This window comes from Berghia stephanieae, chromosome 4 (assembly GCF_034508935.2).
Source record: "Berghia stephanieae isolate SIO BIC M18660-M18661 chromosome 4, UCSD_Bste_1.3, whole genome shotgun sequence".
Taxonomy (NCBI): Eukaryota; Metazoa; Mollusca; class Gastropoda; order Nudibranchia; family Aeolidiidae; genus Berghia; species Berghia stephanieae.
Genome location: NC_088363.1, coordinates 93,134,193 through 93,150,850, shown reverse-complemented (window position 1 = coordinate 93,150,850; position 16,658 = coordinate 93,134,193). Strand labels below are relative to the sequence as shown.

The window sequence follows — 16,658 nt, the reverse complement described above, 5'->3', positions numbered from 1 at the left end:
ATGCCGAGGCTTACACTTCAAGCCCCGGCCTAACTTCAAGCCAAGGCCTACACTTTATGCCGAGGCCTACACTTCAAGGCCAGGTCTATAATATTTAATAGCTTCGACGAGTACCATCAACACTTATTATAATAAAGTTAATAAAATAAATCTATAGTACTTTGTAATGTAAACGATGTAACTGTATCAATAAAATCAGAGAAATTCCTGGGATGTAACCGTATCAATAGGTATATTTTGTGTGATGTTACAATGGACGGCCGACGATTATCATCCATTCTTCAGTTCCAAACATCCGGTTCACAATATTGTTTTGTTTTGTCCATGGACACATTATTTATAGATGTTACTTGTTGAGGTATTAAACCACTTTGAACTTCTTTTTGGAGTAAGGATTATGATATAAAAACAAATCGATTAGAGACTGCTTCTGACTTCTGATTGGCGGAAGCTAAAAACTTAGTCATCTCTTCCTGGGCTCTTCTTGTGTCAGTATCATTTGCCTGTGGTCAGTCATCAAATTCATTATTAATTCCTGATTATGTTAGGCACGTGCAAGAATTTTTCAAAATAGTGATATTGATTTAGCGTAGAAAAATAAAGGGGAGTGAAACATTTACTCTAGAGTGAAAAAATGATCGCTCTATCTCAACTGGTTAAAAAGTTATGACCATTTATGCGGTTGGGAAAATATGTGACCAAAAAACACAGCAACCCAATATGGATAATCAAGTATAATTCAGAAACGGCTTCAGATACAACTTTGAAATTTTTACATGTGGTAATTAAACATCTCTGTAATACATTACAAACAGAAAAAGAATTATTTATTGAGAGAGAAAAGTAAAATTTAGAGCTGACTGAAATCAAGGAAAAATAGATCACGACATGAAATGACAAGTTGTGACAATGAATGAATGACCTACTATTGAAATTTTGGAAAAGTCAACAATAAAATATTTATTCACATGAAGATAGACCAAATACACCACCGAATTGGCGTCATTTAGTTGTTCACTTTGAACCTTTCAAAATGAAAATAGACCTCATAAAAGCAAAGATATGGACTGATAAATGTTTGAGGTGGTGTTTAAAAATATCGAAAATAGGTGATTTTAAAAACTTCCGCTCCTCCGTTCCCCTAAATTGAACAGACGTCCGTCAAAGAATGAAAAACGTCAAAATCAAAACAGTGAAAATCGATCGTAAAAAAAAAGAACGAGAATCGTAACTTATAAAATGAATGCATGGACATGAAAACGCCAATTAATTGAATAATTTAAAACAAAAATAACTTACATTAATTGCATATATTGTAAGAAATTTGTAAAGTTTTGATGTGGATTGACGAAGTTATCGCTCAAGTAAAAAAAAAAAAAGCGCAGCAGACGACAGGAAGTGAATCAATATAAGAAAATGACAACTTCTGCAAACAATCGAGGACAAGTTCTGTTTTTTGGGGAGCTATAACTTTTGAGTGCAACTATATTTTGCTCTGAAATTTTTTAGAGAAGCTACTTAAATATATATATCTCAGAAGGACGTTTTTTTAATTAAGAAGGACCATATCTGGTTTAAAAATTATAAACGTTTAAACACATATACTCTCTTTGCACAAAGATTTCTCAAAATCACGATGTAGGAAGATAATAATATTGTATTTTATGACCTTTCCAATGAAATAGATAATCCTTGCCATTTCATTTCTCTGAGAAAGAAGAATGAATATTTTTAAAACACTCCTAAATTTTTTCCTCTCAAAAACAGAAACAGAAATCCTCGCCTCTTTTCAACTCGCGAGGGCTACTTCTTGCAAGTGCCTACATAAAGCATATACAACATCAGACACATCGTCAATATATGCAAAATAATAATAATAGAGATAATTTTTTTGAAATAAATAAATAAGTTAATAATAATAATAATAATATAATACTGATAATACTGCTGATAACACTGATAACAATAATAATAATAATAATTTTTTAAAAAATAAAATGATCATAATAATAATAATGTAGTTTATTTATATTTTGCTCCCAATCCTCTATACAATAAAGCTCTAGGCTCGAAGACTCCTAATGCAAATACAGAACGGAATGAACCCTCATTTGCAGTACTACTGCAAATAGCTGAATTGAATAATATCTACATACTGCATACTACTACGAATAACGAAAACGAACACTATCTAATTTCGCAGTGCTACTGCGAATAGAGGAAATCACTATTTGTAGTACTACTACTACTGCGAATAGAGGTGGCCTAATTTTAAATCATGGTCTGATACTGCTAACCGCTTTTGATTTGGCCTGGCTTTGCTGAGGACTGATAGGGAGCTGGAAGAGTACGAGCGATAAGTGAACGAATAAGCCTCATATATCCCTGCTCATGCCCTAAAACTATTTAGTTTTAATTACATCATAGTTGAAATAATGAAGATTGTCAAAATCTGTCGACAAACAAGGCTGTAGGTCTTTTTTATTACTTTTTAAAAAGTGTAAAGAAATTACAAGTTTTTGTTGCAATATTCTGATTTATTTTTACTTTGTAAATTATTTTTCAGAACTGGATCTTTCCCATAGTATGGAAATCACTCTGTGTATCATGAATATATTGTAAAATCGTAGATTAGCCTTTGGCCATTGGGCAGATTTTACAATTTGGAAAAATACTATTTGACACGGAGCACAGGAACTAATGGTAAAGTTCAAGCAAGATGAATTTGAAAAACCTATTCCAGGATTTCAATCCAAGGTAAACAAATAAAATAATTTAACAGTGCTGATGGTTTTCCTCGGATCTGTAGAAATATGCGATTTTGGAGTCAGAGAAGGAATTTGCTCCCTTTAAAAAATTATGTTTCTCCCCAATCTGTTGCAATGGCAGTGATAAACTTATTGCTTGATGGATTAAAAGGTACAGTTTCCCTACTCTCTAAAAATTAGCTAGAGTATCAGTGATAATTTATCATCTTAATGGTGATAAAAGCGGGGATTAATGCAGTAAAATGTGGGCCTAAAGGCATTCGTTCAAAATTTTCCTCTCTTTTCACTTTTTGTCACCATCACCATGAGTGAATTGTGTAAATTGCGGATACGAGCTTTTTACACGGGTAGATGACCTTTGCTGTTTAATGATTGACCATTCAAATGGAGCTCATTTACATTCATGTTTACATTAAATGGTGAGGTGGGTAGGAGATACACATTGACTATATTTATGTTGCATATTTCTATATTTCACCATACTCGATGTGCTTCATTAAGTATCATGTAGGTTTTCATCAGGTCATTTGGAATTAGGCATTATTAAAATCATTTTTTTAAAAACATTATTAATTTTGCGCACAATTGGTCGTTTTTAACACTTACAGATACTTGCATTGACATCTAATTTGAGGAGAGTAGTGTTTGAAAGTGTCTTAAGAAAAGTCAATTACCATGCTCATTTTTTATACCATACCTACTACAAATCCACCATATTAATCTCATTATGTTTTCAGATTTGGATCACAGAAGCTGCCCTCTCTCTCTCCCCCCCCCCCCCCCCCCCCCCCCCCCAAAAAAAAAAAAAAATAAATAATATTTACCTATGGTTTTAACAGAGGCATCTGTGTTAGCTTTTTCAGTCACAAAGTTGGAGCATCTTCATTATTGGTGCAGATTATATCCTAAACTTACCTTTTTTAAAAATATGTATAATCGTGCCATTAATTGTATGATCCTATTCAAAGGGGCAAAATTTAGTGGTAGATATATTCCATTTCTTCAAGATTATTTCAGATGTCTTAAAGTGTCAGAAATAATAATTTTTATAATAATTTGATATGAGTATTTTTGATTAGGAAATAGAATTATTGAGTTCATTGCCTGCGACTGTGAAGTTCAGCATTTATATCTGCTAAGCAATTAGCATGAAAGCCAAATAATAATGTGGTGATAATTAAATGACATTGAATTGCTTGTGACTTTTTCAAAACTTCCTGTAAAATAATATTACAAAAACCATCTTACCTTCAATTTATCTTTTTCTTTTCTTTTTCTCAAGCAAATTTGTTGTTTACTCATGCCTGCTGGTGTTTACGGTCCTGTTTGCTTTGAAGCTAGATGGCACCGTTGACTGGAGTTATGGCTTTGTTTTCTTTCCCATATGGATTTGGAAGATGATGGTTATCGTGGGGGCTATTGTTGGATGTTTGGTCTGGATTAGAAATCCTCAGTATAGGTTTGGATTTTTCTTTGTCATTTTTCTAAATATATCTTTGCAATCAACAGTTTAAGGGTTGTTCTATTGTTTGTTTTCCTCTTAAAATTAATGTTTTTAATGTTAAAGGGATATGTTTGGTTATATGTAATTAATGATAATGTATAAATATATTATTTCATATTTAAATTTCTTTTCCAAAAGCAAAGGCAAAGGGAATACAAATTATGTCATGCATTATATTTAAATAACTTCTGTCACCATTTTAAATTTTAAATATTTTTTTTATGCTTGTTCCAAAGCGGTATATAAAAATAAATAAGGTCGTTAAACTATATAGATATGAACACCAATAAACTGTTGTAAAGCCAGTTCACTAATATGTATCTATAGATACAAAATTACAAGCTGTAATTTTATATGTATATGATAGTACTTTTAATTTTTAAATAATTTTTAAAGATATGTCATAAACAAGTTGGATCAATCCGTGTCATAAATTTCCTTTTCAGACAAGAATCTGGAAGTTTGATACAGTTTAAGGCTATGCTCTTGTCATGTGCAGAACATTTGGCCCTTCTTATGTTTGAAGTGATGGTTGTGATGAATCTTGAGTCATCCAACGGTGACAGTGACTGGCATTTGGTCTTCATACCCCTTTACATTTTGTCTGTTTTCTGTATTGGTTCGGGTATCTGGTGTGTGAAGAATGACAGGTCATATGAGGTATTTTGAGATGATTAATGAGATACAAAATGACTGTGAAAAAAAATCCCAGATTATTTTTAAATTAGATAAACAAATAAAGTTTTAAAATTACATATGCATTGAAACTAAATATGCATAGCTTTATTTCAAACCTTTTTTTTTGATGTGGATATGATTTTCAGTTTTTTTGCAATCTGACTTTTACATGTAATAAAAAAAAGAGGTAAAATTATGGATGGTTATCTTCTTAAAAAGATGAAAACTTAAAACAGTTTGTACTTTTAACTTCCATTTATAAAGTTTGTTTTTTGTTTGGACTTCCCTTATTAATTACATGTCAAATACACCTCATGTACATCTCAATCAAGAATGGTAGTGATTATCTATAATGATGCATATTATTTCTGCAATTATATCCTAAATGTAACATTATCACATTAGCTTTGAATACACTGCCATCGAAACTTCATTATTTTACTAATCTCACATTTCCAGGCAGCCCCTATAAGTATAAGTTTCATTCTGTCATCTTTTCATTATCTTTTTTCAGCTGGAGCTATTTTTTGCTGTCAACATTTTACAATTTATATTTTTGGCACTCCAGTTGGATGAGATAATTGAGTGGAGCTGGGTGGTAAGTACAAGTACAGTTACAGCGGAGTTGTCGTACCAATAAGGTCGCAGGTTCAAACCCCACCACCGCCGCGAAAAAATTTTTATTCTCTATTGTCTTCTGGCACTTTTCTATTCACTTCATATCTTGTTGTTACCAACATAAGTGCCTGCTCCACTCACTTTTCTGAATTAAAAATTCACCCCATACACCGGAGCATACTCAATGTCTCAATCGTTTCTATGTTATATGTTTGTGTTGAGAATATTGGCTATTAAGCTTAACTGCTGGTCAAAATTATTCGCGATGGTGGTGTACGAACGAATCGGCGGTCTCAAGAAGTGGGTGAGAGAGGGATCTAGTAATGACTTTGAGTTTGAAACGAATATTTTTGTGTTCGTGGATAGCTCACACGGTAGAGCCACGCTCTCACCTGCCAGGCGGAGTTGTCGTACCAATAAGGTCGCAGGTTCAAACCCCACCACCGCCGCGAAAAAATTTTTATTCTCTATTGTCTTCTGGCACTTTTCTATTCACTTCATATCTTGTTGTTACCAACATAAGTGCCTGCTCCACTCACTTTTCTGAATTAAAAATTCACCCCATACACCGGAGCATACTCAATGTCTCAATCGTTTCTATGTTATATGTTTGTGTTGAGAATATTGGCTATTAAGCTTAACTGCTGGTCAAAATTATTCGCGATGGTGGTGTACGAACGAATCGGCGGTCTCAAGAAGTGGGTGAGAGAGGGATCTAGTAATGACTTTGAGTTTGAAACGAATATTTTTGTGTTCGTGGATAGCTCACACGGTAGAGCCACGCTCTCACCTGCCAGGCGGAGTTGTCGTACCAATAAGGTCGCAGGTTCAAACCCCACCACCGCCGCGAAAAAATTTTTTATTCTCTATTGTCTTCTGGCACTTTTCTATTCACTTCATATCTTGTTGTTACCAACATAAGTGCCTGCTCCACTCACTTTTCTGAATTAAAAATTCACACCCATACACCGGAGCATACTCAATGTCTCAATCGTTTCTATGTTATATGTTTGTGTTGAGAATATTGGCTATTAAGCTTAACTGCTGGTCAAAATTATTCGCGATGGTGGTGTACGAACGAATCGGCGGTCTCAAGAAGTGGGTGAGAGAGGGATCTAGTAATGACTTTGAGTTTGAAACGAATATTTTTGTGTTCGTGGATAGCTCACACGGTAGAGCCACGCTCTCACCTGCCAGGCGGAGTTGTCGTACCAATAAGGTCGCAGGTTCAAACCCCACCACCGCCGCGAAAAAATTTTTTATTCTCTATTGTCTTCTGGCACTTTTCTATTCACTTCATATCTTGTTGTTACCAACATAAGTGCCTGCTCCACTCACTTTTCTGAATTAAAAATTCCACCCATACACCGGAGCATACTCAATGTCTCAATCGTTTCTATGTTATATGTTTGTGTTGAGAATATTGGCTATTAAGCTTAACTGCTGGTCAAAATTATTCGCGATGGTGGTGTACGAACGAATCGGCGGTCTCAAGAAGTGGGTGAGAGAGGGATCTAGTAATGACTTTGAGTTTGAAACGAATATTTTTGTGTTCGTGGATAGCTCACACGGTAGAGCCACGCTCTCACCTGCCAGGCGGAGTTGTCGTACCAATAAGGTCGCAGGTTCAAACCCCACCACCGCCGCGAAAAAATTTTTATTCTCTATTGTCTTCTGGCACTTTTCTATTCACTTCATATCTTGTTGTTACCAACATAAGTGCCTGCTCCACTCACTTTTCTGAATTAAAAATTCACCCCATACACCGGAGCATACTCAATGTCTCAATCGTTTCTATGTTATATGTTTGTGTTGAGAATATTGGCTATTAAGCTTAACTGCTGGTCAAAATTATTCGCGATGGTGGTGTACGAACGAATCGGCGGTCTCAAGAAGTGGGTGAGAGAGGGATCTAGTAATGACTTTGAGTTTGAAACGAATATTTTTGTGTTCGTGGATAGCTCACACGGTAGAGCCACGCTCTCACCTGCCAGGCGGAGTTGTCGTACCAATAAGGTCGCAGGTTCAAACCCCACCACCGCCGCGAAAAAATTTTTATTCTCTATTGTCTTCTGGCACTTTTCTATTCACTTCATATCTTGTTGTTACCAACATAAGTGCCTGCTCCACTCACTTTTCTGAATTAAAAATTCACCCCATACACCGGAGCATACTCAATGTCTCAATCGTTTCTATGTTATATGTTTGTGTTGAGAATATTGGCTATTAAGCTTAACTGCTGGTCAAAATTATTCGCGATGGTGGTGTACGAACGAATCGGCGGTCTCAAGAAGTGGGTGAGAGAGGGATCTAGTAATGACTTTGAGTTTGAAACGAATATTTTTGTGTTCGTGGATAGCTCACACGGTAGAGCCACGCTCTCACCTGCCAGGCGGAGTTGTCGTACCAATAAGGTCGCAGGTTCAAACCCCACCACCGCCGCGAAAAAATTTTTATTCTCTATTGTCTTCTGGCACTTTTCTATTCACTTCATATCTTGTTGTTACCAACATAAGTGCCTGCTCCACTCACTTTTCTGAATTAAAAATTCACCCCATACACCGGAGCATACTCAATGTCTCAATCGTTTCTATGTTATATGTTTGTGTTGAGAATATTGGCTATTAAGCTTAACTGCTGGTCAAAATTATTCGCGATGGTGGTGTACGAACGAATCGGCGGTCTCAAGAAGTGGGTGAGAGAGGGATCTAGTAATGACTTTGAGTTTGAAACGAATATTTTTGTGTTCGTGGATAGCTCACACGGTAGAGCCACGCTCTCACCTGCCAGGCGGAGTTGTCGTACCAATAAGGTCGCAGGTTCAAACCCCACCACCGCCGCGAAAAAATTTTTTATTCTCTATTGTCTTCTGGCACTTTTCTATTCACTTCATATCTTGTTGTTACCAACATAAGTGCCTGCTCCACTCACTTTTCTGAATTAAAAATTCACCCCATACACCGGAGCATACTCAATGTCTCAATCGTTTCTATGTTATATGTTTGTGTTGAGAATATTGGCTATTAAGCTTAACTGCTGGTCAAAATTATTCGCGATGGTGGTGTACGAACGAATCGGCGGTCTCAAGAAGTGGGTGAGAGAGGGATCTAGTAATGACTTTGAGTTTGAAACGAATATTTTTGTGTTCGTGGATAGCTCACACGGTAGAGCCACGCTCTCACCTGCCAGGCGGAGTTGTCGTACCAATAAGGTCGCAGGTTCAAACCCCACCACCGCCGCGAAAAAATTTTTATTCTCTATTGTCTTCTGGCACTTTTCTATTCACTTCATATCTTGTTGTTACCAACATAAGTGCCTGCTCCACTCACTTTTCTGAATTAAAAATTCACCCCATACACCGGAGCATACTCAATGTCTCAATCGTTTCTATGTTATATGTTTGTGTTGAGAATATTGGCTATTAAGCTTAACTGCTGGTCAAAATTATTCGCATGGTGGTGTACGAACGAATCGGCGGTCTCAAGAAGTGGGTGAGAGAGGGATCTAGTAATGACTTTGAGTTTGAAACGAATATTTTTGTGTTCGTGGATAGCTCACACGGTAGAGCCACGCTCTCACCTGCCAGGCGGAGTTGTCGTACCAATAAGGTCGCAGGTTCAAACCCCACCACCGCCGCGAAAAAATTTTTATTCTCTATTGTCTTCTGGCACTTTTCTATTCACTTCATATCTTGTTGTTACCAACATAAGTGCCTGCTCCACTCACTTTTCTGAATTAAAAATTCACCCCATACACCGGAGCATACTCAATGTCTCAATCGTTTCTATGTTATATGTTTGTGTTGAGAATATTGGCTATTAAGCTTAACTGCTGGTCAAAATTATTCGCGATGGTGGTGTACGAACGAATCGGCGGTCTCAAGAAGTGGGTGAGAGAGGGATCTAGTAATGACTTTGAGTTTGAAACGAATATTTTTGTGTTCGTGGATAGCTCACACGGTAGAGCCACGCTCTCACCTGCCAGGCGGAGTTGTCGTACCAATAAGGTCGCAGGTTCAAACCCCACCACCGCCGCGAAAAAATTTTTATTCTCTATTGTCTTCTGGCACTTTTCTATTCACTTCATATCTTGTTGTTACCAACATAAGTGCCTGCTCCACTCACTTTTCTGAATTAAAAATTCACCCATACACCGGAGCATACTCAATGTCTCAATCGTTTCTATGTTATATGTTTGTGTTGAGAATATTGGCTATTAAGCTTAACTGCTGGTCAAAATTATTCGCGATGGTGGTGTACGAACGAATCGGCGGTCTCAAGAAGTGGGTGAGAGAGGGATCTAGTAATGACTTTGAGTTTGAAACGAATATTTTGTGTTCGTGGATAGCTCACACGGTAGAGCCACGCTCTCACCTGCCAGGCGGAGTTGTCGTACCAATAAGGTCGCAGGTTCAAACCCCACCACCGCCGCGAAAAAATTTTTATTCTCTATTGTCTTCTGGCACTTTTCTATTCACTTCATATCTTGTTGTTACCAACATAAGTGCCTGCTCCACTCACTTTTCTGAATTAAAAATTCACCCCATACACCGGAGCATACTCAATGTCTCAATCGTTTCTATGTTATATGTTTGTGTTGAGAATATTGGCTATTAAGCTTAACTGCTGGTCAAAATTATTCGCGATGGTGGTGTACGAACGAATCGGCGGTCTCAAGAAGTGGGTGAGAGAGGGATCTAGTAATGACTTTGAGTTTGAAACGAATATTTTTGTGTTCGTGGATAGCTCACACGGTAGAGCCACGCTCTCACCTGCCAGGCGGAGTTGTCGTACCAATAAGGTCGCAGGTTCAAACCCCACCACCGCCGCGAAAAAATTTTTATTCTCTATTGTCTTCTGGCACTTTTCTATTCACTTCATATCTTGTTGTTACCAACATAAGTGCCTGCTCCACTCACTTTTCTGAATTAAAAATTCACCCCATACACCGGAGCATACTCAATGTCTCAATCGTTTCTATGTTATATGTTTTGTGTTGAGAATATTGGCTATTAAGCTTAACTGCTGGTCAAAATTATTCGCGATGGTGGTGTACGAACGAATCGGCGGTCTCAAGAAGTGGGTGAGAGGGATCTAGTAATGACTTTGAGTTTGAAACGAATATTTTTGTGTTCGTGGATAGCTCACACGGTAGAGCCACGCTCTCACCTGCCAGGCGGAGTTGTCGTACCAATAAGGTCGCAGGTTCAAACCCCACCACCGCCGCGAAAAAATTTTTATTCTCTATTGTCTTCTGGCACTTTTCTATTCACTTCATATCTTGTAGTTACACACTGGAAAACCCTTAACTCACTCAACCTGGATGCTATTTATCACAATACGCACCCTTGACTTTCAATCGTGTCCTAAGTCAAGTATAAATGTTGCATGATTACCAGAACTCTATTTTTCTGAAGAAAATAAAAAATCTAATTGAGGATCTGTATCACATTTTTTTTTCTTGTTTTGATTCAAAATGAATTGATATTTTCATCAAATGTTTCTTATAGAATGTTTAATGTTGATATGATATTCACAACCAACATAGTACCTACTTATTAGTTATATTTTCACATACAATTGTCAACCCACAATTCGAATCAGTATTGTTAGTTTCCATCAAAGTGTAAGGTTGAGCACTGAGACATCATTACGAGTGTTATATGTTAATTTGTTGCTTGAAAAACGTACAATGAAGACCAAGTGAACAGGAAACAAAGAAACTTTGATCATTGAATGAGTCTTGATGATAGAGCATTAGACTGTCGGTATTCAAGGACCAAAACTCCCAGATACGTTCTTTAGTGCGTATCAGTGTTATGTCTGATTACATAATTATAGTCTGCAAGATATAGGACTATAGGAATATTTTTTATTTAACTACCTCACAATAACATTAAATCAATTATGATTGACCACATCTCTTTTAAATTTTACATGAGTAAGGCACTGTGAAATAGTTTCTTAAAACAATCTAATATTTATATATGGGTGATTTCCTAAATGCCTACCACTTCAATGCCTTCTTTACTTAGATTTCAACGGGACGGAATTATTCTTTAAATCATATCCCTAACTGCCTTCTTTTCAAAACAGATTATGTCTATTTGCCCACTCTGAAAACAACTTTGAGCAATTGAAAAAGATTAATACAGATAATTAGAATCAAATTTGCTATTCACAATCATACACATACTCAAACTTGTGAAATGATTCATCCAACGTATGGGACGCCTTGTGCTCATCTCAAATTATTTTTTTTTAAAAGAATATTAGTAATTATAGTAATAATGATGATAATAAGCTCACTTATAAAAAGCTTTACATCAAAGTCTCAAAGTGGTCAACAGAGATAAATTACATACAATTCACTAACATGCATATATCTACCCATGCACACAAGCTAACTCACACATACACAATTTCTCCCCCAGACCCACAGAACACACATAAGGTCACAACCATTAACATGTAATACTTACTAAATTAATGGCTAACAACACAATCAGAATAGATATTTATCGAACAAGTGAGTTTTGAGGTGGTTTTTTTTTTTAATTCAGATATCAGTAGTGGGCTAATAGAGAGAGAGATAGAAAGAATGTTCCAAATGGAGCGACCTGCGTTGAAGATCTGTCCCCTAAACATTTCAGCTTTTACTTTAGTATGAGTATCATGTTTTATCTGTCGATCTCAAAAGATGAGTGGAACGATTAGAGGTTGAAACTAACTCAACACTGTGCTGTGGGTGTGAACGAGAACCTGGCTATAGGCAGTGACGGATACTGTAAGAGTGCTGGTGCAAAACTGATGCCAAACAGGTGACTTGTACTACATGAAATGAAAAATCGGTTAGAAATGGCCTATTGAGGGAACAAACGAAACACTGAGGAGCGCATTGCTCATGGAGAATCAGTTTAAATGTTCATATCTATTCATCTTGGTCTTGACCAAGTTCTTCTCAATGTCCGTTCTGCCTGCTTCTCCACTACTTGGCACTTAAGCGTTCACCACTTTATTTTCTTTGGGATTTAGAGGTTAAAAGTAAATGTACGTATTCTAGTCAGTATTTTACTTTCTATAGCAATTTTATTATAGTTACTATTTTCTTTTTCTTCATGGAAGTTGAGGATTATTAGTTTTCATTGAGAGTTGAGATTGGCACTTTTGAACTGAGGGATTGAGAGTTGAGTTTGGCACTTTTGAACTGAGGGATTGAGAGTTGAGTTTGGCACTTTTGAACTGAGGGATTGAGAGTTGAGTTTGGCACTTTTGAACTGAGGGATTGAGAGTTGAGTTTGGCACTTTTGAACTGAGGGATTGAGAGTTGAGTTTGGCACTTTTGAACTGAGGGTGAAGTTTCCTCCAAACCCTTTTTTTTAAATAAATGAAATGTTGGAAATCTTACAAAATAACTGTCACATCCACAGATAATTTTTATTCCCATTTGGATCGTCATGTGCGTGGCTTTGATAGGACTGCTCTACACAGTCACTCTGACCATCATCCTAGTGCGATCTTCTGGCATTCTACTTGAGCAAAGACGGAGAAGCGTTTCTACTGCTATAGGCTACTGTTTCCTGGCCATTCCACTTTTAGTTTTTGAGGTTTGTTCAGTTTATTCTATATAATATAGAAAATCATATTGAATCAGTCTGTGCAGCTTATTCTTTTATCATTTTTGTTTGATGGCTAAAAAATACCCCCAAAAAATGAGCATTTATATAGTGCAATATCCACTAAACAAGTCAAAGCGCTTTCCAATGGGTCCCTGACCAACAGCAACACGTAACATAGAGAATGAGACACGATGCCTGTTAAGCAATATTACATTTATTTTTTTTTTACAGAGACAACACTGTTAATGGCCAGGTACTAATTTTACACCTGAATACGGTGAGAGAATGTGAGTAAAGAGCCTTTTCCAAGGCTCAAACCCAGGACCTTCCGATTTGAAAGGAGTGTCATAAGACCACATAACCTGTTATGCTAGGTGTTGACTATGTATCCCAAGAATGACCATGCCATTTGAATGTCATTTAGATCTGTAAGATAAAGCTTGGATGGAATATTATATATTAATTCATTTATCTGAAATCAGCAAAATCATTGGTTATATTTTTTTTTTCTTTTTCTTCAAGCCTTGACTATCAATATAATATTTAAGGCAAGTTCACTTTTACTGTCTACTGTTCATAAATCAAACATTTTATTGTATATTTGGATTGAGTAATTCTTCAAACTTTTGCTAACATATGCATTTTTTATGTTGATCATGTGAAAACTCTTACAGGTACATTTGCTTGTACATTAATGATCCATGAGCCATAGGCATAAAATAATTCAAGTTTTTTTTGTTTTTTTTTTTAATTTTTTTATTCGGCACTGAAATTAATTGAGTAAAGTGAAGTCATCTGCCTTTTTTTTTTTTTTTTTTAGCAAACTCCTTATCTCGCTCCTACCATCTCATCATTTATTCTTATACATTCACACGTCTAAGCATGTCTAAGCATTTTTGATTGATTTTTTATCATATCTATGCAGTTTCTTTTCCTTTTGATTTCTGTTTGACAAATAATCTATTGCTTTTTCCACAGATTCTTTTAGCCAATCGTCTTGACGGAGTCAATGATTTGGACTTCATCACGGTATCCATTCCTTTATTAATTGCCTTTCTATCCCTTATATCCATGGCTTTTGGGTCCAAAGGTGGAAATTGCTGTAAGTTTTATTCTATCATATTCCAGCTTCCATTTAGATTAATTTTTTTTTTTTTTTAGATTTTTTATTGGCTTGCCATGAAGGGAAATCAGACTCTTAGAAAATAAATAAATGAAATTTAAGTTTTTAAGAACTTGTCTAATGTGATCATTTTTTTATTTTGTTGTTGATTGCTTTGATAATGTAGATTTGAAAACCTGGCAGAACTGTTTGTCTGATACTTTTTAAAATTGTCTATGTTTTCGAATGCTCTGTGGAAATAAGCAACAAATTAAAGGAATGCTTTTCTTACATGGTAGGTACATTTACTTTTAACCTTTTTTTTTATTGCTATAATATGAACAAAATGTTGTTATACTCATTTGTCAGCAGAAATTTGTTATGTTACACGTGTGTTTTTATGTTACACGTGTGTTTTTATGTTACACGTGTGTTTTTATGTTACACGTGTGTTTTTATGTTACACGTGTGTTTTTATGTTACACGTGTGTTGTTATGTTACACGTGTGGTTTTATGTTACACGTGTGGTTTTATGTTACACGTGTGTTGTTTGTTAATGTGTTTGTTTCACGTGTGTGTATGGTTTATGTTAACACGGTTGTAGTTGTTTATGTTACACGTGTGTTTTTATGTTACACGTGTGTTTTTATGTACACGTGTGTTTTTATGTTACACGTGTGTTTTTATGTTACACGTGTGTTTTTATGTTACACGTGTGTTTTTTATGTTGTTACACGTGTGTTTTTATGTTACACGTGTGTTTTTATGTTACACGTGTGTTTTTATGTTACACGGTGTTGTTTTTATGTTACACGTGTGTTTTTATGTTACACGTGTGTTTTTATGTTCAGTGTGTTTTTATGTTACACGTGGTGTTTTTATGTTACACGTGTGTTTTTTATTGTTACACGTGTGTTTTTATGTTACACGTGTGTTTTTGTTTATGTTACACGTGTGTTTTTATGTTACACGTGTGTTTTTATGTTACACGTGTGTTTTTATGTTACACGTGTTTTTTATGTTACACGTGTGTTTTTATGTTACACGTGTGTTTTTATGTTACACGTGTGTTTTTATGTTACACGTGGTTTATGTTAACTGTGTTTTTATGTTACACGTGTGTTTTTATGTTACACGTGTGTTTTTATGTTACACGTGTGTTTTTATGTTACACGTGTGTTTTTATGTTACACGTGTGTTTTTATGTTACACGTGTGTTTTTATGTTACACGTGTGTTTTTATGTTACACGTGTGTTTTTATGTTACACGTGTGTTTTTATGTTACACGTGTGTTTTATGTTACACGTGTGTTTTTATGTTACACGTGTGTTTTTATGTTACACGTGTGTTTTTATGTTACACGTGTGTTTTTATGTTACACGTGTGTTTTTATGTTACACGTGTGTTTTTATGTTACACGTGTTTTTATGTTACACGTGTGTTTTTATGTTACACGTGTGTTTTTATGTTACACGTGTGTTTTTATGTTACACGTGTGTTTTTATGTTACACGTGTGTTTTTATGTTACACGTGTGTTTTTATGTTACACGTGTGTTTTTATGTTACACGTGTGTTTTTATGTTACACGTGTGTTTTTATGTTACACGTGTGTTTTTATGTTACACGTGTGTTTTTTTTTTTTTTATGTTACACGTGTGTTTTTATGTTACACGTGTGTTTTTATGTTACACGTGTGTTTTTATGTTACACGTGTGTTTTTATGTTACACGTGTGTTTTTATGTTACACGTGTGTTTTTATGTTACACGGTTGGTGTTTTTATGTTACACGTGTGTTTTTATGTTACACTGTGTTTTTATGTTACACGTGTTTTTTATGTTACACGTGTGTTTTTATGTTACACGTGTGTTTTTATGTTACACGTGTGTTTTTATGTTACACGTGTGTTTTTATGTTACACGTGTGTTTTTATGTTACACGTGTGTTTTTATGTTACACGTGTGTTTTTATGTTACACGTGTGTTTTTATTGTTACACGTGTGTTTTTATGTTACACGTGTGTTTTTATGTTACACGTGTGTTTTTATGTTACACGTTGTGTTTTTTATGTTACACGTGTGTTTTTATGTTTACACGTGTGTTTTTATGTTACACGTGTGTTGTTTTTATGTTACACGTGTGTTTTTATGTTACACGTGTGTTTTTATGTTACACGTGTGTTTTTATGTTACACGTGTGTTTTTATGTTACACGTGTGTTTTTATGTTACACGTGTGTTTTTATGTTACACGTGTGTTTTTATGTTACACGTGTGTTTTTATGTTACACGTGTGTTTTTATGTTACACGTGTGTTTGTTGTTTATGTTACACGTGTGTTTTTATGTTACACGTGTGTTTTTATGTTAC

The 16,658-nt window shown here is 35.5% G+C and overlaps 1 protein-coding gene across 5 annotated transcripts in view; it reads left to right on the top strand.

The window, feature by feature from the left end:
* The first annotated feature begins 283 nt into the window (after positions 1-283).
* Positions 284-16,658, top strand: part of LOC144971584 (transmembrane protein 185A-like) — a 39,700-nt gene continuing 23,325 nt past the window's right edge. For 2 of the 5 annotated variants that reach the window (XM_078912636.1, XM_078912634.1), the window contains exons 1-7: positions 329-508; positions 2,567-2,757; positions 4,051-4,227; positions 4,719-4,932; positions 5,465-5,548; positions 12,998-13,174; positions 14,165-14,288. In XM_078912636.1, the coding sequence (XP_078768762.1) occupies positions 2,720-2,757; positions 4,051-4,227; positions 4,719-4,932; positions 5,465-5,548; positions 12,998-13,174; positions 14,165-14,288 (814 nt within the window). In that variant the 5' untranslated portion in view covers positions 329-508; positions 2,567-2,719. Of the gene's footprint in view, positions 509-2,566; positions 2,758-4,050; positions 4,228-4,718; positions 4,933-5,464; positions 5,549-12,997; positions 13,175-14,164; positions 14,289-16,658 lie in introns of all 5 variants that reach the window. The other 3 variants (XM_078912632.1, XM_078912633.1, XM_078912635.1) reach the window with 3 other exon arrangements.